General features: G+C 39.7%; 2 protein-coding genes across 6 annotated transcripts in view; one reads left to right on the top strand and one right to left on the bottom strand.

Moving 5' to 3' along the window:
• Window positions 1-25960, bottom strand: part of LOC122413486 (membralin) — a 758197-nt gene that overhangs the window by 560695 nt on the left and 171542 nt on the right. The window lies entirely within an intron of this gene.
• On the top strand, window positions 24431-25381 carry LOC122413826 (uncharacterized protein K02A2.6-like). Its single transcript, XM_043424436.1, has one exon. The coding sequence runs from the start codon at window positions 24431-24433 to the stop codon at window positions 25379-25381; it is 951 nt and encodes a 316-aa protein (XP_043280371.1).

Raw genomic sequence — 25960 nt, 5'->3', positions numbered from 1 at the left:
TTGAGCCCTTCTCACATCGAAGATACTTTCGATATAATATATTGAAATAGCCCCTGAATTGGCGTGAGTGTTCCTACTCCCAATAATTTTGAGATACTCCATCCATTTGAACTGCCCTCCGGTACCTCCCCCCCCCCCCCCCGTCAGTTTTGGTACGCCGCCCCGTGTTTGGAAGTCAGCCCCCCCCGTGAAGACCTTTGCAAATTTCCCCCCCCCTCCCCTTGTTGAACGCTGCCCGCAAGATGGCAAGCTCCTGCTGCGATACCCCCTCTCTCGATATAGCCCCCGACAGTACCCCGCACGAGATAGAGGAGAGTGACACTCTCTCCGAGCACAAAACCCCAGATGCATCCCCCAGTGAGTTAAATCTGAGTTCATCCCCCACCAGCGCCCCCCTGGTAAAAGAAGAGTATTATGAAATGCCCGCGAGTACACTCAGATTCCTGGAACGGGAATTTGGGGAAGAATCTGTAGCTGGCTTTAGAGTAAGCAATACAGCTTATAGACTCGGTACCACGCCCCAAGAGACGCCCGATCGATCGCTTATTGATTTCGAGGACGAAATCTACCTGGACCCCCTCCCCCTTCGAGCTTCGCCCCTATGCCCTGGTTCAAAGTACCACGGTCAAAAAGGGTTTGGCCGTCGGCACCCAGTGGTATCAGAACTGATCGAGCTAAGCGAGTGCATTCTGAAGGAAGGCCCCGATGACGGGATAATCTTCTTGCGAGATGTACTCAAGACTCTGCACGTTTTCCGGAGACGCGGAGTTTCTCCGCTCGCCCCCAGCCCAGCATCAGGTAATGCATCCCCGATAACCCCCGTAGCCACCCCAGTGAATGAATTGGAGCCCCCCGAAATAGACTCCGATGAACCTTCGGAGTACGAAGTATTCGAACGACCCCAGTGCCCCTCTCCCAGTTCAAACCCCAGTTTCACCCCCTCCCCAGCACCAGAGTCGCCCCAGAGTCAAAGCGCCCCAAAATACTTTACCCCCTCAGAGTCGCCTAGAAGGCAAGAGACAAGGAGATATAGACGGAATGATCCGTTCGAGCCACGTCGCCCCCGCTCAGCCCCACCACTGAACGGAATACGTCCGTTAATGGAATATTTGATCCCTCCCCCAGCCCCGAGCCCTGTGATACCCCTGTACCGATCCTTATTCCCCAGTTGCCCTCCTCCCCTGAGCCCATACCCCCCAGAAGTGTCTTTCCAAGTAGGACCCCCCCTCCAGCCCTGGTGGTTTCCCCCTACCCCTGCCCCTTTCGTGAAGTCACCCCCGTTAGCCCCAATGATGTCAGGGCAGTACAGCCCGACGACGGCGAATCGATGCCGTCCCCCTCCATTCCCAGAGCCTTTTTGGCAATACTATCAGAGTCGCCTGCCCCCCCGATGGAACCCGAATCGTGAGTAGTACACCCCGATGATAGCATTCAAGAGCCCCGAGCCCCTGAGCTAGATAAAGTTCTCCCTTCTCTCCCCAGTATCGTACCAAGCCCCAGAACCCGTTGAATACAACTAGACCCTCGTGATCACTGCAGCCATCATTCCGACAGTCTCGCAGAACGCACGTCAGTAAAGTCAGAGTTGACCGCATGGCACGATGGTCAGAAAGATTAGCTCGCTAGCGAATTTAAGAGCTTATAAATTCTCATACCCACCCGACCAATAGTGCGATTTTGAGACGCTAAAGTGAGTGCAAACGACGTGAACATTCCGATTGTGTGACGAAAAACCGTCCACCCGGTATTTCCGTCAAGCCGGGGGGAGTTGTGACGTTGTGGCAGAGCCGCAACGCCCCGCGTCGTGGTGGGATCCACCACATCGCTCACTCACTTTCGGAGCGTCAAAAATCGCTATATTTTTTCTTGTATTTTTAATTATCTGCGAACTGTATAATTTTCTTATGTAATTTCGCCTATTAATTTCCCCGCTTTACTATTGTTATTAGTCATAAGTTTCTTCGGCCGTTTTGGCACTCGCTCGCATCGTCTACAACTGAAACTCAGCGGACTACAATCCTCCTTCCCCCCGAACGAGAGTCCCCGTCGAGTCCTGCCCCCAGTAATTCCCTCCCACTGACAAAAAGCCCCTTCCCCGAATCCCAAAAGGCTAGAACATCGGATAAAGGCTATCGGAACCGAGTCATGGAACCAACCACCATCATCGAACGTATTCTCGAGGAGGAATTGTCTCCAATTCGAGAAAATCATTGAACGAGTTCCCTGGCGTCGAGGTTCCGAGCTATGACAGAATTAACACCGGCCGCCACGCATCAGCCCAGCTGTTATCACGAGTTCGTCAACCGAAAATTCGCGCGTAAGGCCGAGCTTCGTCCAGGCGGCGCCATCGATCGAGCCGGCTGATAACAGCACCGCGCCGTCAAGCAATCAATCGCCAATCGATAGCCCTCGTCGTTAGCCCTTTTCCTTCCTCACCCTCCCTCGTCCCCGAGTCGCTACTCCTGCGCGAGATAGAAAAGTCCGATTGGATGATCATCGGCGCGCGCAAGGATCAATAATCAATAATTTATGCGCAACGAGGAAGAACGACGAGCGAGCACGGAGATCACGCACTTCCACCACGACTCCGGCGTGCGTACCACGGCCCAGTTCCCAGTACTTTCAATCTGACTTGTAGTTTTGTTTTGTTCGACCCCAGTTATCTTGCCCCAACGACCACCGGCTTGATCCTTGGAGACCGTAGCGGCAATCTTGAGCCCGAAAAACCGTACGACGCATAATCTCAGCGCCAAGTAAGTCGTTTACACTCTCTTGACTCTGCGACGAAGACACGTGGTTGTTTCGCCATCTTAGTCGTAGATCGCGTCTCGATTTCGCCGGTCACGTTTTCATGGTCGAATTTTCCCCGAGCCCTTCTGGCTCGTGATCGATTCTCCCTTGGTTGTGATTTATCTTGGAGGTTATTCTTTTTGCGTTAAATGCGAGTGAGTGCTGTGGTGCTAGTATTAAGCCCCTTTTTAGCGTGATCTACCCCCCCCCCCCCCCCCCCGCTCCTAGCCCACCGGCTTTGTCGTCGAGTCGCGCATCGTATCTCGCCGAACCATTATTGTAATTGTTTCTTTTTATCGTTTGCAACCTCACGGGTATATGTAAGACGCCTGAGCGACAGGTGCCCATCGACCCGAAGATATTGAGTCTCAAAAGCATTGAGCCATTTTCCACCGTTTTCTTTTTCTTTCTCCGAGCTAGCCCCGTTCTGTACATTTCCCCCCGCATTAGCCGTAGTAGTTGAGTCCTCTGTTGTTAACATTCGAGATCCGAAGAGATCGACCTGATTTATTTTTGTTACTTTTTTGTAAAAACTAACTGGCGCCCAAATTGGTGAAATAAAGCCTATTTTTTTTGTTATCATTTTTTTTCTACTAAATACTGATTCCTTATTTATTTCATTTTTATTCCCCTTTTATTTTTAACCATTTCAGCCAGCAGTGACGAAAAACCCCGTCACAACATATATAGGGGTAGGTCACCCCCTTAACTTGATTTGCGAGAAAAACGCAAAAACACGTATCTACTATTTTTTTGCCCTCTTCGAAATGCAATTAAGTTCATCGAGATAGGTGCAATACTTTTTTTGTTATAACGATTTTGTGAATTTCAACCCCTATAACTTTTTTCCTATGCAACCCTCCGATATGAAACCAGTTGCATTTTTCATCGTTTATCATTAAGATAATTATCCATTTGGGTGCATTCTATTATCTCAGGTGAAAATAGGTGAAACCTGAAAAGTACCCCTCGGAGGTCTCAACTTTAAAGGGTGATTTCAACCCCTAGGAACGTTTTTCCGCCGATAAAAAAAATACGTGTCTTTTAGATTTTGATGTAGAATAACATATTTAAATTTCATCAAAATCGAAGGACGTCAGCAGAGAACCTTTCCTTGTTAGAAAGTTTATATTATTTACCAACTATACGGACGTTCGTTACATTTGTCGCGCCTTCGTAACGTCAAACGCCGGCTGATTCGTTAACACACAACTATCAAAGCGAACTCGTATACATAATCTAATTACACACATGACATATAACCATGCTTTAACTGACGATATATTTACACTGGACAATATCCCTCGCACACTGGTTCAATTGAAGGAATTAATACGTATTTCCAATCGAACGAAATAATAAAATCTGCATCACCCAAAAACACACGGATCACAGACTACATTTACGCGGCCGCTTTTATACCGGTTTAATTCACTAAAAGACCGGTTTTCTTAATATTATGACACCACATCACTATTTTTACTAAAATAATAAATATTATGCACTCTACTAAACAACAAACATTTTTTAAAATTGAATTTAGACCGCACTTTATTATGTCGAAACTACGTTTGTTCATGATGCTATCAAAAACTGACAGATGGTTGTACATATATACGTTGACGAAGTCTGAGCGTGGTTACGTTCATGGAGTGTGACCGTGGATACGTTTATGGAGTTTAAACGTGGTCTGTCAGATGGAGTGAGCCAATCAGAATGCGTTGAGATACAACTCTACTACCACTAACTCACGTCAAAACGCGTATACGTATACGTCGAACTCGTAATGTGTCAGTAACTTTTGCATAATCTTGAGCCCGTGCAAAGTTTTTTCTCAACAATTACGCCACCGATCATGCTCATTTTGGGCGGAATCGAAAGAGAATTTATTAATTAATCTCCAGTTCAATTTTCAAAGTCTCAGATGACTTATGAGTTTCGTATTTGAACAATATGACATGCCAATTTTACCCCCACCACGGCGAATCGTTTTATTCAGAGAAAGTATACTCGGCGAGAGCCTCAGGCCAGCAGACGACAGAGCTGTCAATGTACTTGTCCCGAGACTCTACCGAGCCTCTTGATTCGCGGTGGTGGGGGTAAAATCGACATGTAATTTTCTTGAATTGCGAAGCTCAGGAGTTATGTCGCAATTTGAAAATTGGACTTTCAGCTAATTAAGAAATTCTCTTTCGATTGCGCCCAAAATCAGCATGATCGGTGGCGTAATTGCTGAGAAAAAACTTTGCATGGGCTCAAGATTATGCAAAAAGTACCAACACATTTACGCAGCTGACGTATCCGTATATGGGTTCAGACCGATACATACAAGGGCTTCTTGATGCCCATCATAACCCGATGAGAAAGTTTCTGATAGTCCTCAATGTTTTCTTGTATACCGTCTGTTATCGTCTGTTATGTTATTATAAAGTGATTGCGATCGTAGCCCCGTGGATCAACGGTGCAAAATTTGCAAATTTCGTTTAAATAAATAAAACATTATTGGAAATAGCAGTGGATATAATCAATTTTATTTTTTTCATAAAAGAAGTTTCAATAAATTTCGAGCCCAATTTACGACAATAATATCTATAATAAATAAAACCTCAAAAGTGGATTAATTGATCTCATACAGTGTACTGAGAGTGAGTAAAATGTTGAGAAGTGAAAACGTGAATAATGTGTGTCGTGAAAATTCAGAATTATCTGTTCTACTTCGATATCGTAATATATACATAGATAGCAAATTTGCGAGATTTCGCGTCATGTTGACGTTTGAGGTTATGACCGTCGGAGTGCTGTTGCGTGCAGAGTGTAGAAAAATAAAAGTGGTTATTGAAAAGTGGAAGGAATCGATATTATTAATGACGTGACTAATTAGTGTTGAATAATAATAATAATAATAACATTGGGAAAAAAAACGTTCGTTTGTTACGTCCTAGCATTACGCTAAACGCCCCTCACTTTTTCTCTTCAACTCAAACGCTATCACGAGTATATTCCTAACCTTTATCATCATTTGTCGATACATAGTTCGTATCTAAGAATATATATAAACACAGAGCGTATCCAGACCATCCATAACAAATACATCCTGCGAGACACTCGGCGCTCGCACATATTTTTTTCCTCAACTGTCCATTCTTTAAACACTCACAATGCGTGCCCTAGACTCTCCCCGACGTTCCGGCGCCATAAATAATCCTACAAGACGAGCACGGAAAACCAGAAATAAACAGTCCAAGACCGATTTCCTATCCTTGAATTTATTATCAATGCAGCATTTCCTAAATCCACACAAAATTCCAGAGACGCGTTCCGAAACTCGCGTTTCCCACGAGTCCCGAAAACAGATGCTCTTATCTCAAGTGCAACACGTGCACATCTCAGAACTCCGCTCAACACACTTTCCCTAATTCTAAGAAATCTCGAGCGACTTTTCCTCCAATCATATCTTCGGAAAAGTCTCCCCCATATTCAAATCCAATCATCAAATCAGACGATACTTTTTACCCAATCCAAACTGAAAAACCACAGAGAACAAACCCCCTCTACAGCATCCTACCCCCAAAAAACACATCCTCCTCTCGAACTCTAACTAGGCTAAGAACCTTAGTTGTTAGTCAGTTAGCAGCGAACCTCGAAACAATTAAGGTCGGAGAACTCTCCCTCTCTAATCCAAAATCACTTGGGAGAACTCTGTCATAATCGCTAACTCAAAAGTACATAGAAAAACATTTCAATTTCAAAGTGTAAATAAGTGTAATAGTCAACCAATAAATTCATCAATATATTTTGTAGTGAACAAAATATCATCGCATACACTTATTTCGCGAAGCCTTCGACACCGCTCAACAGCTGGAAAATCCTTCCAATTCGCGGGCACAACCTCAATAAAAAGGTCACGTATACCTGAAAATATAGTATATGTTCTCGGGCCTCGCACAAGTCCCAAAGAAGACTCACTGGCAGAGGTACTCAACGTACACTCTGCTCCTCTAAATCGGCGACTGTGCGCCCCCAGCTAATCCTCCCTCCTGGGACGTAACATATTACTATATTAAAATCTGGTGGCAGCGGAAACAAAAAAAACAAAAACACCATTTTTTAATTTTATATTAAAAAACTGGTGGCAGCGAAAAAAAAAAAACACAAAAAACACCATTTTTTAATTTTATATTAAAAACTGGTGGCAGCGGAAACCAACAAGGAAATCAGCAAACACCAATTCTTCAATTTTATCTCCAAAATTGGTGGCATCGGAAAACAACAACAAAAACCCACCACTTTTTTATATTAAAAATTGGTGTCAACGGAATTCACACCGAAGGACAACATCGAAAATAAACATCAACAAGTATCAACGAACTCCAGAGATCTCCTCCAACACGTACGAGTACTCCAAGCCATCGGAGGGACACAGCCATAAACCATCGGCATCATCGAAGAGCAGGTCAAAAACACCAGCAGCGGTAGACCACTAGCAGGATCGTCACCACAACTCAACAACAGGTTCATCGGCACGCGTCACCCGACTACAAGATCTTCGTAACGTAAGTCATAAAACTCACAATGTCCAACGAAGACCAAAACCCCATGAACGTCTACGGACAGGGCGGACCGCCAAATCAAGATAACGCAGGTCAGCCGAATCCACAGAACGAATTTGGACCAAATCCCAACCCTCTACAAGTTAATGTAGATATAGACGTACTCAGTAGATATATTGCAGATAATATTCAACGTCAAGCTCCCCAACATGTCAATGCTAATCGAGCACCAGAAAACACACCATACCCCATACACGCGAATTATAAAGATTTCACTAGGTATGTACCAGAGTTCGATGGTACAACAAAAACATGTTCCCTCAATACTTTTATTAATTATTGTGAATCCGCAAGAGAATACACTCAAGCGATTGGCGAAAGACCAGTAGTCGCATTACTGAGAAGTAAATGCAAAGGCGTTGCATGCGAAAGTCTAGAAAGTTTCACAATTTCAACAATCGATGACCTCATCAACATTTTGAGAAGTAGATTCATTACATCGAAACCCTTGTTCGCGTGGCTCGAGGAATTAAACACTTTCGAACAAAAAGATAAAGAAACATTGCTCGCTTTCTATAGTCGAATCAACTTGCATCTTACTCAAACTCAACAGGCCATCGGCTTGTCAAAATTGCAAGACCCGGAAGGAGCAAAAAATTACGCTCGAGACATGGCAATAAATCAATTCCGTAGAGGCGTAAACCCAGCTTACAGCGCTCACATACCTATCACAGTCTTCGCTACCCTCGAAAGTATTTATCAACAGACAATCGAAATCGAAAAACTAGTAGGACCAATAGAAAGAAATAACAAAAATCAATCAACCTGCCTCCCTATTAGTTCGCAAGATAATAAAAACTCAAATAATAAATCAATGCAAAACGCAAACACGACCGGTAAACTTTGTAAATTTTGCAAGAAAACAAATCACGTTACGGACGACTGTTACGCTCTTGCAAAACAAAACAAACAACAAGAACAACAACAAAAACCTCAACAATTACAGCAACAACAAACGACTGAAAACAAAAGTAGCGTATCTTGCAACTATTGCAAAAAACCGGGACACGTAATAAACGACTGTCGTAGGAGAGCGTACAATAACGGCAAAAAGGCTGCGGCGAATGCAGGTAACCAGCCGGGAAACGAGTCAACGACCCCTCGGCCAGGTGCCTCGACGGGACAGAATCAGTAGAGGCACCAAAATCCGAAAGACCCGAAGAAATAAAACGAAATATCCTTCGGGCTAATTGCAATCTCAGCGCGTCTTCTCATAACTATAACGCGCCAACCATCGTATTAGAGTCACGGGACTTAATCAAAGAACAAACCCTATTCCTCGCTGACTCGGGATCGCAATTAAATCTAATCAAAATTCAAAATATCGCAGATAAAAATACAATAAACGAATCGATCATTTACGAACTATACGGAATCTCAAGTTCCGATAGACCTAAAACTCTCGGTCAAATTAACATCGCTATTCATGGAAAACCGGAAATGTTTCATGTTGTAGGCGACGATTTTCCTGTAGAATTTGATGCAATACTTGGTCATGAGACCCTCGGTAATAGCAACGGTAAAATTGACTGGATGGAGAGGTGCGTGCAAATCAATGATGTAAAAGTACCATTTACAAACACCGAATCATTTCTTCTGCGGGCCAGACAGAAAATGGTCATGTTTGTTCGAGTGGGAAACACTCTAGAGACAGGCTACGTACCCCGCATAAGATTTCCAGAAGGCGTTTACGCAGGCGAAGCATTGGTGAAAAACACCGACGGCAAAGCTTACCTTTACGCTATCAATACCCTTGACAAAGACGTTAAAGTGGACGTTCCCGTTATATCCCTCTATCCTTTTGATATGAGTACGGATGAAAACGAGGAACAGAACGAAGATTCCGCAATTGGCAAAGCTAAAATACATAGTATCCCTTCTCGGACGCGAGAAAATCGTGTAGAAAACGTGATAAACCTTTTGCGCCTCGACCACCTCAATGTCGAAGAGCGAGACGCGGTAAATGCACTCGTTGCAGAAAACGCAGACCTCTTTCATTTACCGGGCGACCCTCTGAAACCAACTAGCGAATGCAAGCATCGAATCTTAACAGTGAACGACAGACCTGTCAACACGAGACAATACCGACATCCACCCTTTCAAAGACCAGAGATCGAAAAACAAATTAACGATTTATTAGAACTCAATATAATCGAACCATCTAAATCTCCGTACAATTCACCGGTGTGGATAGTTCCGAAAAAAGCAGACTCAAAAGGAAATAAAAGATGGAGACTTGTGATCGATTTTAGAAAACTCAATGAAGTCACGATAGGAGACGCTTATCCTTTACCCTTAATAACCGATATCCTTGATCAACTCGGCGGAGCAAAATACTTTTCAATTTTCGATTTAGCATCTGGATTCCACCAAATACAGATGGATCCAGCAGATAAACATAAAACAGCTTTTACAACCCCCCACGGTCACTACGAGTTTAACAGAATGCCATTCGGTCTAAAGAATGCACCAGCAACCTTTCAGCGCCTAATGGACCTCGTACTTAAAGGTCTTCAGGGCAATGAACTGTTCGTATACCTGGATGACATAGTCATCTACGCTCGTTCCTTAGACGAACACAATAGTAAATTCAAAAAATTGGCCGAACGTCTACGAAATGCTAATCTTACTCTCCAAACCGATAAATGCGAATTTTTAAGAACGGAAGTACGATATCTAGGTCACCTTATATCAGCTGATGGCGTAAAGCCCGACCCTAAAAACATCAAAGCGGTTCAAAAATTTAACGTACCAAAAACCCCAAAAAACGTTAAAGAGTTTTTAGGACTTGCAGGTTACTACCGGCGTTTCATAAAAAATTTCGCAGCAATAGCAAAACCATTATCAGATCTAACGAGCAAAAATGTCGAATTCCACTGGAATTCAGAACATCAATTAGCATTCGAAACGCTACGCGATAAGCTGTGCTCTGCTCCAATCCTTCAATACCCAAATTTCTCCGAACCCTTCATCGTGACAACCGACGCATCTAATTATGCGGTTGGTGCAATTCTTTCACAAGGCAAAGTCGGTCAAGACCCTATGGTGGCTGCTGCCTCAAGGGTCCTAAACAAAGCGGAACGGAACTACTCCACCACCGATAAAGAAATGGTCGCAGTGCTCTTCGCAATAAAAACCTTCAGACCCTACCTTTATGGCAGGGAATTCTTACTTCTAACGGATCACCGACCACTTGCTTGGATCGACTCAATGAGTGACCCGACGTCGCGTGTACTGAGATGGAGAGAAAGATTAAAAGAGTTCGAATATAAAATCGAATACAAACCGGGAAAAATAAACACAAACGCTGACGCACTATCGCGTAATCCAATAACTCTCCCGATAAAACTCAAATGGCGAATCAGTCAGACACCTACAGGTGGAAAGCTATTAAGCTTGAACCCAGGTATCGCCAGAACATACTCGTCTGTTTCAAATTCAGACAAAAACTTAAAGAGACCCAAAGTTTCTTTCTCTAATTCGGAAGGTGATCAAAAAGATCCCTCCACATCAAACCCTGTTTCAGAACTAACTGATTACACGGATACGGAAGTTCCTAGAGAAACGTACGTTAATCAAGTTGGCGAAGAAACAAACGAAATCCTAAATCATCAGCGATCTGATCAATCGTCTGATATATGCCTCAATAATGGGAGCATCCTAAATCCAGAGCTCGAAGAAATAAATTCGTCTAAATCTTTTAATTCCGAGCATCATACGAATTTACGAGAGCAAAAAGAAAAAACAAGTTCGTCTAAATCTAGTAGCACAGAGCATCATACGAACTCGTTGCAAAATCAAAAAGCAAACTTGTCTAAATCAATTAACCCTAACCCTCATACAAGTTTGCAAAGAAAAAAGAATTCGTCTAAATCTTCAAATTCCGAGCATCATACGAATTCATCAAAAAATTTAAAAATAAATTCGTCTAAATCTTCAAACTCAGAGCATCACACGAGTTTATCAAAAAATCTAAAAACAAATTCGTCCAAATCAACCAACTCAAAACGCGACGCGAATTTGTCTCTTAATTCAATCAAAAAACAAAAATCTCAAAGTAGCAATTCAGAAAACCAAGAACTCTATTCGGAATACGATAGATGTAAAAGGAAAATCCTAATGAAGAAGAAAGATCGCGATAAACGACACAAATCCTACAGCACTCATAAAAATCGATCTCCCTCTTCTTCAGAAGAATGCGAAGACAATACAGTCGACGCGGTCTCTTCAATTGCAACAGATCAAGAGATTTGCCCATCCTCGGATCAGAAAATTTCTGAGGAACAGGACAAATCCTTCATAACCCTCGAAAATATACACTCCGAAAACTCTAACCCTGCTGAATCAATGGAGGTCACATCACCACATTGTCCAAACACACCTTCGGCCGAAACCAGCACAGAATCCGACGAAAAATCCCTGTACTTTACTCCTCAAACCCCTCCAATTCTCAGTGACCATATGTCACCAAGAATAACTGAGATCCCACAAAAACCTTTAGAAAAACGTACACAAAAAACGGCAGAATTCACACCGCCCCCTAGTAAACGTACGAAAAGAAAATCGCACAGCACCACAAGCTCTCTCGAATCAGGGAGTAATCCAGATAGGGAAACCCAAAAGAGCGAAACTCAGTCTCAAACATGCGATACACAGAACCCCGAAAACAGCCAGGAAACACCAAGTGATCTAAACGGGAAAGAAAAAGCCCCTAACGAAAAAACGGTACCTGACACAAATTTAATATGCACAACGCTCTCGAACGAAAAGCCTAACGCCATAGAAAATAAAGAAAATACCATTTTAACACACATTAAATCCCCAAAAGACAGTAAAGACCCCGTAGTAATGGCAAATACGGTTCACAACGATCAGTGGAAAATTCCCAAGCCCCTCAAGAAGCAAAGAATGAAAAAACCACCATTGTTACCGACTCGTAGATCGTCAAGAGAAAGAAAACCAAAGCAATGCACATATTGCTCACAAGCGGGACAACACACGCATGAATATAAAAACTACACCAAACAAATCCAAGATTCAAACAAAACCGGGCTTAGCCCACCCCAAAGAATAATGCCTGCAGTCGTATCAACGACGAGCATTCCAGCAAACCCTCCTAAAAACAAAAAACAAAAACGCACGGATAAAATTCATAAAGTTCTTAAACGAAATGACACAGTCATCGAAGACGAAATTTGCATATCCCCGGAAAACGAAAACGACAAAGAAGCGTCGTCCGAAAACGAAAGGCCGCTAAGCCTCCACAATGAAAACAATTTTGAATTATTGCACGAGGACGAAGTACCGTCAAACCCCCAGAGGCACGAACCCCTTACACCGACCGTAAATATCGTCACACAACCTCCGAGTGAAACTCCCCCTCCAGCGGGAGGCACCCCAAATATCGTGAACGATAGCGGCACAGAAATCGACACCGTCAACATTATCGAAACAAATGACAATTTAGAAATGGTCAAAGACAACTATATATGTTTCATCTCAGCAGATGGTACGGTGTCAAGCGAGATTGGCAAGAGACTAATCGAACTAGGCTTCCTCACCTTATCCCCCTCCAACAAACTGGAAGTAGGTCAAGTACTAGTTTCAGGCTCTAAAAATAAAAAGACATTTGGCTTAGTTATTCAAGAAAACGATTCATCACCCATCACTCTAGAAAATTTCACAAAATCATTAAAAAATCTCAGAATCAAGATGGAAGAATTAAAGTTGAATTCAGCAGCAATTTCTCAAAAAAGAAATAATTTCGACCTTTCAATTTGGATCAAAATAAAAAATCTCATACGCGAAATTTTCGCACATTCAAAAATCCAGATAAAAATATGTAAAGACGAGATTACAACTCCACCTCAAGAGCACAGATTAGAAATAATAAGAGAGTGCCACGACTCCCCGGTAGCAGGCCACAAAGGCGTCACCAAGACATATAATAGAATCCGTCAAAGATATTTTTGGGACAATCTAAAAAAACAAGTAGAAGACTACGTCAGGCAATGCGAAAGTTGTCAAAGAAGAAAATTGGTTCGAATAAAAACGAAACAACCTATGGTCATTACCGATACCCCGATCGACGTATTCGATAAGATCGCAATGGACATAGTCGGACCGATAACACCGGTATCAACCCTAGGTCATCGTTTTATCCTCACCATTCAAGATAATCTCTCGAAATTCTCCTTCGCAATTCCGCTCATGAGCGCGACAGCAAACGAAATCGCAGACGCACTGGTAACAGAATTCATATGTGTTTTCACTTGTCCAAAAATAATTTTGACAGATCAAGGAGCAGCGTTTATTGGCCGCGTCATGAAACAGTTAACAAAAATCTTCAAAATTAAACAAATCAAAACTACAGCCTTTCACCCACAGTCAAACGGGTCCCTTGAACGAAGCCATCAGGTACTCACAGATTACCTGAAGCACTATACCAACAAAAAAGACTGGCATAAATGGCTTAAGCCAGCAACACTTTCATACAACGCGACCATACACGAAGGCACAAAATTCTCGCCATACCGTCTAGTCTTTGGCAAAGAACCTCGTCTTCCATCTCAATTCACACAAATGGACGATTTCATCACGTTCGATGATCACGTGAAAAACCTCGCGACTCAATTACAGGAAGTACGAAAATTAGCGCGAAACAATTTAGAAGCCGCAAAACAAAAATCGAAAACCTATTACGATAGAAATATCCATCAAGTAAAATTTAATGTCGGCGAAAAAATTTATTTAGTAAAGAATCCAAAGATCGGAAAATTCGATGACAACTATAAAGGTCCTTATCTAATAACACGCACCTTCCCAGAACAAAATGATATCGAAATCGAGCTCGAAAACAAAAAGAGGAAAATCATTCATTGTGACAGAGCAAAAATAGCACATTAAGTATCATTTAAAACTTCTCGAGACTCATAAAATCGGAAGCTTTTCAGGATCATGGGGAAAATTACTCGAACCACACTAAATAAGCACGAACAAGTACACCCACCTTTAGACATATAACTATCGCCATCGCTTATTGGTCAAGACACCAAAAAACGTAGTCGTACCCCTAGTCCCCACCATCACTAAAGACAAACCCTTAGTCCCACATCCCACTCCTACGCTGAAATGAAGCGAAAAGCAACCCCACCTCGAATACCCCCATCGAACTCTGAAACTCAGGAAAATTATACCAATGTTAAACTAGAATATATATATATATATATACATTTCATATAAGAACAATAAAAATAATTAACAATAATCTTGAAGACACAAAATCTATGTAATAATAAACAATACCTCAAAATTATTGATTAAGATATTGTAACATATATTGTAACACAATACATACCTTAATTCGTTATTTTACAACACATCAAATGAAAATTAGCCAGAACAACTGGTCGAAACTCAACGAATATCTTAATCACTACATATAGGAAATAAATAATAACAAACAAATATTCTTAAAACGCCTATTAGTAAGAACGTAAAACGACAATAAAATAAATGTCACAACAACATTGTAATCTTAAGATTTAAGAATTTAGCTCAATAAATCTAACTCCAGTGTAAATCGACAAACGATGATTACCAATCCTTCATAAACTCTCACGATTAAATTTTGATTAATCTAATTGAGCGAGACGCTCAATCTAAAGGAGGGAGGTGTTACGTCCTAGCATTACGCTAAACGCCCCTCACTTTTTCTCTTCAACTCAAACGCTATCACGAGTATATTCCTAACCTTTATCATCATTTGTCGATACATAGTTCGTATCTAAGAATATATATAAACACAGAGCGTATCCAGACCATCCATAACAAATACATCCTGCGAGACACTCGGCGCTCGCACATATTTTTTTCCTCAACTGTCCATTCTTTAAACACTCACAATGCGTGCCCTAGACTCTCCCCGACGTTCCGGCGCCATAAATAATCCTACAAGACGAGCACGGAAAACCAGAAATAAACAGTCCAAGACCGATTTCCTATCCTTGAATTTATTATCAATGCAGCATTTCCTAAATCCACACAAAATTCCAGAGACGCGTTCCGAAACTCGCGTTTCCCACGAGTCCCGAAAACAGATGCTCTTATCTCAAGTGCAACACGTGCACATCTCAGAACTCCGCTCAACACACTTTCCCTAATTCTAAGAAATCTCGAGCGACTTTTCCTCCAATCATATCTTCGGAAAAGTCTCCCCCATATTCAAATCCAATCATCAAATCAGACGATACTTTTTACCCAATCCAAACTGAAAAACCACAGAGAACAAACCCCCTCTACAGCATCCTACCCCCAAAAAACACATCCTCCTCTCGAACTCTAACTAGGCTAAGAACCTTAGTTGTTAGTCAGTTAGCAGCGAACCTCGAAACAATTAAGGTCGGAGAACTCTCCCTCTCTAATCCAAAATCACTTGGGAGAACTCTGTCATAATCGCTAACTCAAAAGTACATAGAAAAACATTTCAATTTCAAAGTGTAAATAAGTGTAATAGTCAACCAATAAATTCATCAATATATTTTGTAGTGAACAAAATATCATCGCATACACTTATTTCGCGAAGCCTTCGACACCGCTCAACAGCTGGAAAATCCTTCCAATTCGCGGGCACAACCTCAATAAAAAGGTCACGTATACCTGAAAATATAGTATATGTTCTCGGGCCTCGCACAAGTCCCAAAGAAGACTCACTGGCAGAGGTACTCAACGTACACTCTGCTCCTCTAAATCGGCGACTGTGCGCCCCCAGCTAATCCTCCCTCCTGGGACGTAACACGTTCATTATAACCTCTAAAACGTTCTTTCCAAACAGAAATTCTATGTTGTGTAATTACATTAAAGAAAGAGGTGGATGGTTGTGTGTAAACGAATCCAAATAAATTTTAAAAAACTTTGGTCAAGTAATTCAATGTATTGTTGTCATAATTTCTTTCATTTAGTTTGGCTGTGTTCACCGGTCCCATTTTTCCACCTCCTTAGCTTACAGTGTATTGTCATACCAATTTCTATTAGTTCTCCAGACAATACAAGAGATATTCGTATTTCTATTTCTTTATGTTGATTTCAACAAGATAATTTGAAATATTTATAACAAAAAGTCTTCATGATTGCTTGTTCACACACCCAAGTTTTGAAAAATCTTTGGGCCATGTAAATGCATAGATATATTCACTTGAGTTGTTACATGATAAATTTGGAAATTTATTTCAATAAGTCATTGGGTGCTTAATTTTTATGATATCAAAATTTGTATCTTCGAAATGCAATGAGCACCTCTAAAGTTCGACAAAGTGATGAAGCGACATGTATATTGAATATTTCCAGACCATGTTTGGGATTGGCATTGTGGGTTGAAAAATTCATGTCTGCAAGTCTACACCTGATCATTTTTGGATGTGATCAAATATTTTGTCTGCGGATAACCATGGAGACATACAAAATTACAGCATTTTGCTTGCTTCAACATGCATCGTATCTGTCACTTTTTTCTTTAATGTGTCATAATAAGTTTCAAAAATGTGGTTCAGGTAATTTTGAAGTGTTTTTCCCTATAGCACTAAAGTCTGTATAACGAGTACGTAGCAAGTACCTATGAACTTTGATATTTCTGTGAAATAGCAGGTATGCCAATCTTTTAACTTTTTGGTTCCGACTGGAATATATTAACGAAGATATTCATTACTAAAGTCTTCACCTACTTATTTCTGAATAGGTCTGAAATTACTGTCTTCAGAAACTAATGCACAGATACATGAAACAATTTTGATTTCTGTTCTCTTTCAATTGCGCTGTCTTTTTTCTTTTTAACTATGGCATAATTAATTTCATGAATCTGTGGTACTTTTGTCTGTCTGTATCATAACGTAGATGAAGAAATTGCAGCAGATACTGGCAAACTTTGAAAATTCTGTGTTTACACTTGTGCGCCAAGTATTAGCACTTCCTATTTTTGATTATGGAATATGGGTATATATAAATTATGAAAATTATTAAAAAATTATAGAATATGGTAATACATAAATAATAAATAATTCAAAATGGTACAAAAAGTCAGCGGTCGCCCATTTATGATTGGCATAAGAATTTATGTTCTCAAAATAGATATATATTAAAAAATAAGCAAATTCGTTAGTCCTGACACACTCAATACTTTTCATTTCTCTGATTGGAACTCAGTCGCTACATGCAGAGTTTAAAAATTTTATACATCGACATGTGTACATCAATTTGATATCTCTGGGTATGATACTGTGAATAGAAAAGAATGCTTCAAAAAGTCATTGGAAGTTTCCTGGTGGACTTGGTGAGCATTATATATATTTTTTCTCTCTCTCTTTCTGTCAAATTTTACGGAAAATCAATCAAAAAATTCGTTTCATTGAAAAATTTTCATATCTTTTTTATTCACAACGATTTGATTAAAAAAATTGAAAATAAAATTCATAAATGAGGGGGCGGGGAAATTCCTCAATAATACAAAATATTCATAAACGTTACAGAAAATAGTTTTAATCCCGAAAAATTGTGGACACATTCGGAATCGATGAGACATGAGGGGATCATCGTGTTTCATCATCATCATCATCACCATCATAATGAGGGAAACATGAGGAAACATCAAACATTCGAAGAATATCAAACAGTTATAAGTTGCAGAAAACTTAACGAAATCATTGGATAAATTATTTTCGATTATCATAATAGAAACAGTGGAAAACTTTCGAAAACCTTATTTGAAAATTTAGAACTACCACAGAAAAAAGATTGGATATCAAACCGCAAAAATCCTCCCTCGGAGAAAATTTGGACAAGCCCTAGCGGATTGTACTTTTTTTGACCAATCGTTGCATTCGTTAGGGAGTACATTGATGATCGCTCGTTTTCGCATTATACCACGAAAAATGTAAACAAAAATTATCAAATTTTGCAATGAAAATTATTTTAAACCGTGAAAAATATTCAAATACATTAAAACCCGTCAGTATTAGTGAATGATTTATCCACTAATATACTGATAATCGCAGTATTTTGAACATTAATAAGAGTTTTCAATTGAATTTCAAGCATTGGACACACGAAACAAATATCTAGGGTTTAAATTGTTGACTATAATTATTTGTCAAAATACAGCTTTCGATTTATTATTTGAAAACAATAAGAAAGAGAGTATTTGCAAAAATTCAATTTATTCTAGCATACATGACATAGTATTCCTTGATAAATCGACCAATGTTTCAATTTCGCATTCCACACTCTGTTGATATTTGTTCTTGAGTTCATAAACAGCAAGTTACATGAGATAAAAGCAAATTTTTTACTATTACAACTTTTTCTTGCCTACTAATAGTCAATTGTTTTTCTTAATTTTGCAAAACAATCAAGTAAGGACATACAAGAATATATGGATGTGACGAGTACTTTTGTATCGTATGTGAATATTTAAAAGCAAAGTGAATAATTAAAAGATTGGTTCTATAAAATTTTCAATTTTCTGAACGTACAGTATATAGTTTTTATTTCTTTTTTAACCCAGCGTGATTGTGCATGGTTAGCTCAGCTTAATGTAATCCGAAAAACAAGATTACCGAACTTTTGAGAAAAAAGATGTGATACAGAATATCAAAAATTCCCCTACGGAAAAAAGGTTGGGACAAGTACATTGATGGTCCCTTGTTTCGTGATCATATCACGAAAAATGTGGAAAAACAATTCCATTAAAAAATTATTAAACCAACTTTAAACAATTTCAACAAAACGTATAAAAATAAAAATCACAAATCCTGAAAAAACATTACATCAAAAAAATACAAATCTGTAATTATTTTTAAAAGTGTCAAAAAAATCAAATAAAACATAAGCAATAAAAAAACGACAGATAAAAAAAAGTTTTTTTCATGTAACTTGGATGTAACTTAGATGGAAATTTCTTTCAATTGATTTGAAAAAAACTTTTTTTTATCTGTCGTTTTTTAAACATAAGTTTAAATGCTGGATGTAACTTAGATGGAAATTTCTTTGTAAAAAGTTGTAATAGTAAAAAATTCTCTTTTATCTCATGTAACTTGCTGTTTATGAACTCAAGAACAAATATCAACAGAGTGTGGAATGCGAAATTGAAACATTGGTCGATTTATCAAGGAATACTATGTCATGTATGCTAGAATAAATTGAATTTTTGCAAATAATCTCTTTCTTATTGTTTTCAAATAATAAATCGAAAGCCGTATTTTGACAAATAATTATAGTCAACAATTTAAACCCTAGATATTTGTTTCGTGTGTCCAATGCTTGAAATTCAATTGAAAACTCTTATTAACGTTCAAAATACTGCGATTATCAGTATATTAGTGGATAAACCATTCACTAATACTGACGGGTTTTAATGTATTTGAATATTTTTCACGGTTTAAAATAATTTTCATTGCGAAATTTGATAATTTTTGTTTACATTTTTCGTGGTATAATGCGAAAACGAGCGATCATCAATGTACTCCCTAACGAATGCAACGATTGGTCAAAAAAAGTACAATCCGCTAGGGCTTGTCCAAATTTTCTCCGAGGGAGGATTTTTGCGGCTTGATATCCAATCTTTTTTCTGTGGTAGTTCTAAATTTTCAAATAAGGTTTTCGAAAGTTTTCCACTGTTTCTATTATGATAATCGAAAATAATTTATCCAATGATTTCGTTAAGTTTTCTGCAACTTATAACTGTTTGATATTCTTCGAATGTTTGATGTTTCCTCATGTTTCCCTCATTATGATGGTGATGATGATGATGATGAAACACGATGATCCCCTCATGTTTCATCGATTCCGAATGTGTCCACAATTTTTTTTTTGAGGAATTTCCCCGCCCCCTCATTTATGAATTTTATTTTCAATTTTTTTAATCAAATCGTTGTGAATAAAAAAGATATGAAAATTTTTCAATGAAACGAATTTTTTGATTGATTTTCCGTAAAATTTGACAGAAAGAGAGAGAGAAAAAATATATATAATGCTCACCAAGTCCACCAGGAAACTTCCAATGACTTTTTGAAGCATTCTTTTCTATTCACAGTATCATACCCAGAGATATCAAGTTGATGTACACATGTCGATGTATAAAATTTTTAAACTCTGCATGTAGCGACTGAGTTCCAATCAGAGAAATGAAAAGTATTGAGTGTGTCAGGACTAACAGATTTGCTTATTTTTTAATATATATCTATTTTGAGAACATAAATTCTTATGCCAATCATAAATGGGCCACCGCTGACTTTTTGTACCATTTTGAACTATTTATTATTTATGTATTACCATATTCTATAATTTTTTAATAATTTTCATAATTTATATATACCCATATTCCATAATCAAAAATAGGAAGTGCTAATACTTGGCGCACAAGTGTAAACACAGAATTTTCAAAGTTTGCCAGTATCTGCTGCAATTTCTTCATCTACGTTATGATACAGACAGACAAAAGTACCATAGATTCATGAAATTAATTATGCCATATGTAATGTATTACGACCGTGGGGATAAGCCCACGAGTAACTTGGCAACACTGTAAAGCGTTAAGCGTTAGAAAAGGAATCCAAGCCCAGGCTCCGGGCAGTCAGTCGTTGATCGCACCTTGTCGAAACTAGTCCGTCTACTAAGCGATTTATAAGAGAACCGCAGTATAATAAAAGAATTACGTCTACATACAGCAACAGCGTGTAGTGGCTTACTCTGACCCCATCCCACTACATTACATTGGCGACGAGGATAAAAAGTGAAGTAAAAGGTGACATGGAGTCACAGGTATAAATATAAAAAAAAAAAGTATTTTTTTATATAAAAGTATATATAAACGGAAAAACCGCACGAAGAAAACGAATCATGCCGACCAAGGAGGAATTAGACAAAAGGCAGCAATTTCTCGAGGCAAAGCAGGCGGAACAAGAGAGTTTTAAGGAAAAGCTCTTGGAGCAACAAAAACTCCTACAAACCCAGCATATGGAGCAAGTAAGGAAAAAGGAGCAGCTTGATGTAGAACGACAACGGTTCGAAGAAGAACGACGGCAATTCGAAGCCTCAAGGCCGAGCGCTCGAACTACGATAATAACACCGACAGACCAGGTATCGAACATAAACTTTTTTTCTACCATTGGTGCCTTAACGGAATTTCGTATAAGCGAGGATTGGGACATATACGAAGAGCGTCTCAACCAGTATTTATTAGCAAATAAAATCGCAGAAGATCGTTGGGTAGCTGTTTTGATAACGTTGGTGGGTCAAGAAGCATACAAAGTGTTGAAAGACTTGTGCGATCCACAGCTACCATCGACAAAACCATTTGCTTAGCTGTGCGAAATTCTGAGAAAATAATTCGCTCCAAGGGTCACGGCTTTCAAAGAAAGAAGAGAGTTTTTCAATATGACCCAAGGAGATTCAGAGTCGGTAAATCAATGGTATGCTTGAATAAAAAAAAAGGCGTCTAACTGTAAGTTAGGATCTTTATTAGACGACAAAATCAAGGATGGATTTATAACTGGTCTGAAAAGTGGATCTGTGTTGGACAAGGTGTTCGAACAGAGTCCAATCGCTACGCTAGATGAAATTCTCGAAGTGGCGAGAACGAAAGAGGCATCGCTGGCGATATCATCGAGATCAAGTGCATCGGAGTTACACAAGATCCAGTCGAGGAGTCCGAAGGAGCGAACGAGTAAAAACATCTCAGACAACAAGAAGTCAACGGAAGAGCGCCCAACAAGACACCCGGCATCGAAATCTTCGAACAATCGAGCCAAGGAGGCTGACTCCGGATCGTCCTGCAACCACTGCGGCGGCGTGCGTCATAATTATAAAACATGCAAGTACAAAGAATATCGGTGCAAGATTTGTAAAAAGATTGGTCATTTGGCAAAAATATGTCGTGAAAACGTCAGATCGCATAATTTTATCGAGGTCGAGTCAGAAGAATCGTTCGAAATCTCCGATATGTTGAATCTCGAGATAGACAATAGCGAAACGACACACGAATTAATAGAATTAATGGTTGAAGACAGTAAAATCAAATTTGAAATTGATTCCGGGGCTGATAGATCAATAATTCCAGAAAAAATTTACAAACAATTCCTTAATCGCTGCGTTTTAGAAAAAACATCAGCTCGTTTGAAAATGTACGATGGTACAGTACTAGTTTCAAGTGGTCAAATAAACGTGAGAATAAGTAATAAAAAATGCAAGGTGCAAAGTCAATTAATAGTCGTAAAGGAAGGCTGCAGACCACTTTTGGGCAGAGATCTAATGAAACCATTGGGTTTTTATATTGCATCGATAAATTGCATTTCGACCGAGTCTGAAGTCAAAGAAATAGTCAAACAATATACCGAACTTTTCGACGGAAAATTAGGAAAATACAAATACGAGAAAATCAAGATTAAACTCCAACAAGACGTAGCGCCAAAATTTTTCAAACCGAGGCCAGTGCCTCTAGCTATTAAAAAACAACTAGAGGAAGAACTAAAAAGACTAGAAAATGAGGGAGTAATTTCACTAAAAAGCGTAAATGCATGGGGAACTCCTCTAGTACCGATCCTGAAACCGGATGGTAAAATTCGAGTGTGTGCTGATTATAAATTGACGGTCAACCAACATATCGAGGACATTAGACATCCATTCCCCCGGATCGAGGAGGTTTTTGCCGCATTAAGCGGCGAGGAAAAGTTTACTAAATTGGATATGTCGTCAGCTTATAATCAGCTTGAACTTACCGATGATTCAAAAGAAATTTTGGCATGGAGCACACACCGAGGCGTTTACGCAATAAATAGGTTGCCGTTCGGTATCAAATCAGCTTGTGCGATTTTCCAAAAAACGATCGAAAAAATACTGCAAGGAGCGAAAGGCGTAGTCTCGTTTCTTGGCGATATTATAATTACAGGTAAAAATCGCGATGAACATTTGCAAAATTTGAAAGAAACTTTTGAACGGCTTTCGAAAGCGGGTTTAAAATTAAATAAAGAAAAATGCGTTTTCTTTCAATCCGAAGTGCGTTATTTGGGGCATATTTTAAACAAAGATGGGTTAAAGAAAAATCCCGAAAAAATTGAAGCAATTATAAATGCTCCAAAACCAACAAATATCAAAGAATTGCAGGCTTTCATTGGAATGGTCAATTATTATGCAAAATTCGTGCCGAAATTCGCGGACATAATTTCGCCTCTTTATAATATGCTAAAAAACAAGGAGTTTAAATGGTCAAGAGAAGGCGAACTTGCTTTTAATGAAATTAAAAAAAAAATGTCAGGCGAATGTTTTTTGACCCATTTCGACCCAAACCTGCCAATTAAATTGTCATGTGACGCCTCAAACGTGGGAATTGGCGCAGTGTTATCGCATATTCTTCCGGATGGAGCAGAAAAGCCCATAGCTTTCGCATCAAGAGTCTTGAGAGACTCAGAGAAAAATTATTCCGCTATTCATCGTGAGGCGTTGGCGATTTATTGGGCCGCGAACAAGTTTTTTCAATATTTGATCGGGAACGAATTTTTACTATATTCCGATCACAAACCGCTACAAGCCCTATTCGGGGAGAATAAAGGATTGCCACAGTTGGCCGCCGGTAGGCTCCAACGGTGGGCACTATTCTTGAGTGGTTTAAATTACAAATTCGCGTACGTGAAAGGCACAGAAAATGGCGGAGCCGATGGGTTATCGCGACTCCCACTTCAAGTTGAGAAAAACGCAAATAACGCAGATTTCGATTATTTTCACTTTGTTGTCGAAGATCACGTGCCAGTCTCAGCCGATCAAATTCGCAGAGAAACAAACCGTGATGTTGTTTTGAGTAAAGTATTACTGTATACAAGAAACGGCTGGCCTGAAAGCATTAACGACAACGAATTGAAACCATATGCTTATATAGAGCAAACGAATGTTATATCGAAAATGGAATCGTGATGTGGGGTTATAGAGCTATAATATCGAAAAAGTTATGGGCAATTTTCTTAGCGGAAATTCATAGCACGCATATTGGCATGGCCAAAATGAAAATGTTAGCGCGCCAATATTTTTGGTGGCCTAATCTTGACAAAAACATCGAAGAGTATATCAAAAATTGTAATGCCTGTATGTCGACGGCTAAGGCACCGCCGAAAGCAGCGCTGATCAAATTTCGCGAGGCAGAAGCACCCTACGAGAGAGTTCATATAGATTTCTTGGGGCCCTTTCATGGAAAAAGCTATTTATTGATCATCGATGCGTATTCAAAATGGCCAGAAATTTTCGAAATGAACAAAGTAGATTCTAATAATACAATCGAAAAGCTAAGGGAATGCTTCGCGAGATTTGGTCTGCCGCAAATAATTTTTTCGGACAATGGTCGACAATTTACATCTGACGAATTTGCAAAATTTTGCGAACTAAACGGCATTCTTCACCGAACGTCGGCGCCGTATCATCCGTCGACAAACGGACAAGCCGAAAATGCGATAGGTACATTTAAACGAAGCATCACGAAAACTTTAAACGAATGCGACAGCAGAATTAAAATGACGACTATAATAAGTAGATATTTGTTAACGTATAGGAACATTCCACATTGTACGACCGGGGAAACCCCCGCGAAATTATTATTAGGATACAACGTCAGAACGCGTTTGGGATTCTTGAACAAGACGATATCGCAAAAAATGAGAGAAAAACAAATTAGACATTTTGGAGGCAAACGAGAGATCAAGTTTAAAAAAGGGGAAATAGTATATGCCCGTTGTTACAGGAATCCAAGTAAACCGACGTGGCGAAGGGCTTTGGTCAAAGAAAAGTTGGGAGAAAGAAATTATTTATGTAAATCTGAAGAGGAAAATGTGGAATGGAAGAGGCACGTAGATCAATTAAAGAAAAGCGGTACTTTTTACGAAAACGAGCTTTCAGAACCAAGTTCCGAACATCGGGTATCAGATCAATCGAGAACTGACCACCGGGTGTAAGAAGAGTGCGAAGAAAAAACGCAAAATTCCGGGGAAATGTCTGGCGAATTAATCGCGAACGGAGAACCCGAAGGAAAAAATGATCGAGGATCGAAAGACAGTTTATGCGAGGAAAATCAGGCGCAGTTAAATGCTCCGAATGTCGAGATAAGTCGAAATACATCAAGGAATGACACGTTGATCTCAGCGTCGAATAAAGATGTCAAACGCGACGATAGCCTAAACGTGAATAGTAGACCAAAACGGGTAGTCAAACCTATAAAACGTTTGAATTTGTAAATACAGGGATAAACCCTTATAGAATTTAGTAAGTCCTCGCGATAGGGTAGAATTCAAAATGTAATACGAGGTTAGCAACATCTTGTAAAAGAGCTGCGTATCGAGTAAGCATCCTCAATGCAAATTTGAAAAATGTCGTATGTGTAACATGAACTAGTCGAGGGGGAAATGTAATGTATTACGACCATGGGGATAAGCCTACGAGTAACTTGGCAACACTGTAAAGCGTTAAGCGTTAGAAAAGGAATCCAAGCCCAGGCTCCGGGCAGTCAGTCGTTGATCGCACCTTGTCGAAACTAG

This window comes from Venturia canescens, chromosome 7, assembly GCF_019457755.1.
Source record: "Venturia canescens isolate UGA chromosome 7, ASM1945775v1, whole genome shotgun sequence".
NCBI classification, from domain to species: Eukaryota; Metazoa; Arthropoda; class Insecta; order Hymenoptera; family Ichneumonidae; genus Venturia; species Venturia canescens.
The sequence above is the reverse complement of the archived record's forward strand: the minus strand, read 5'-3'. Positions and strand labels throughout refer to the sequence as shown.

Coding starts and splice junctions, on each gene's coding strand:
- LOC122413826 (XM_043424436.1), top strand. CDS start 24,431: ATGGCCAAAATGAAAATGTTAGCGCGCCAATATTTTTGGTGGCCTAAT.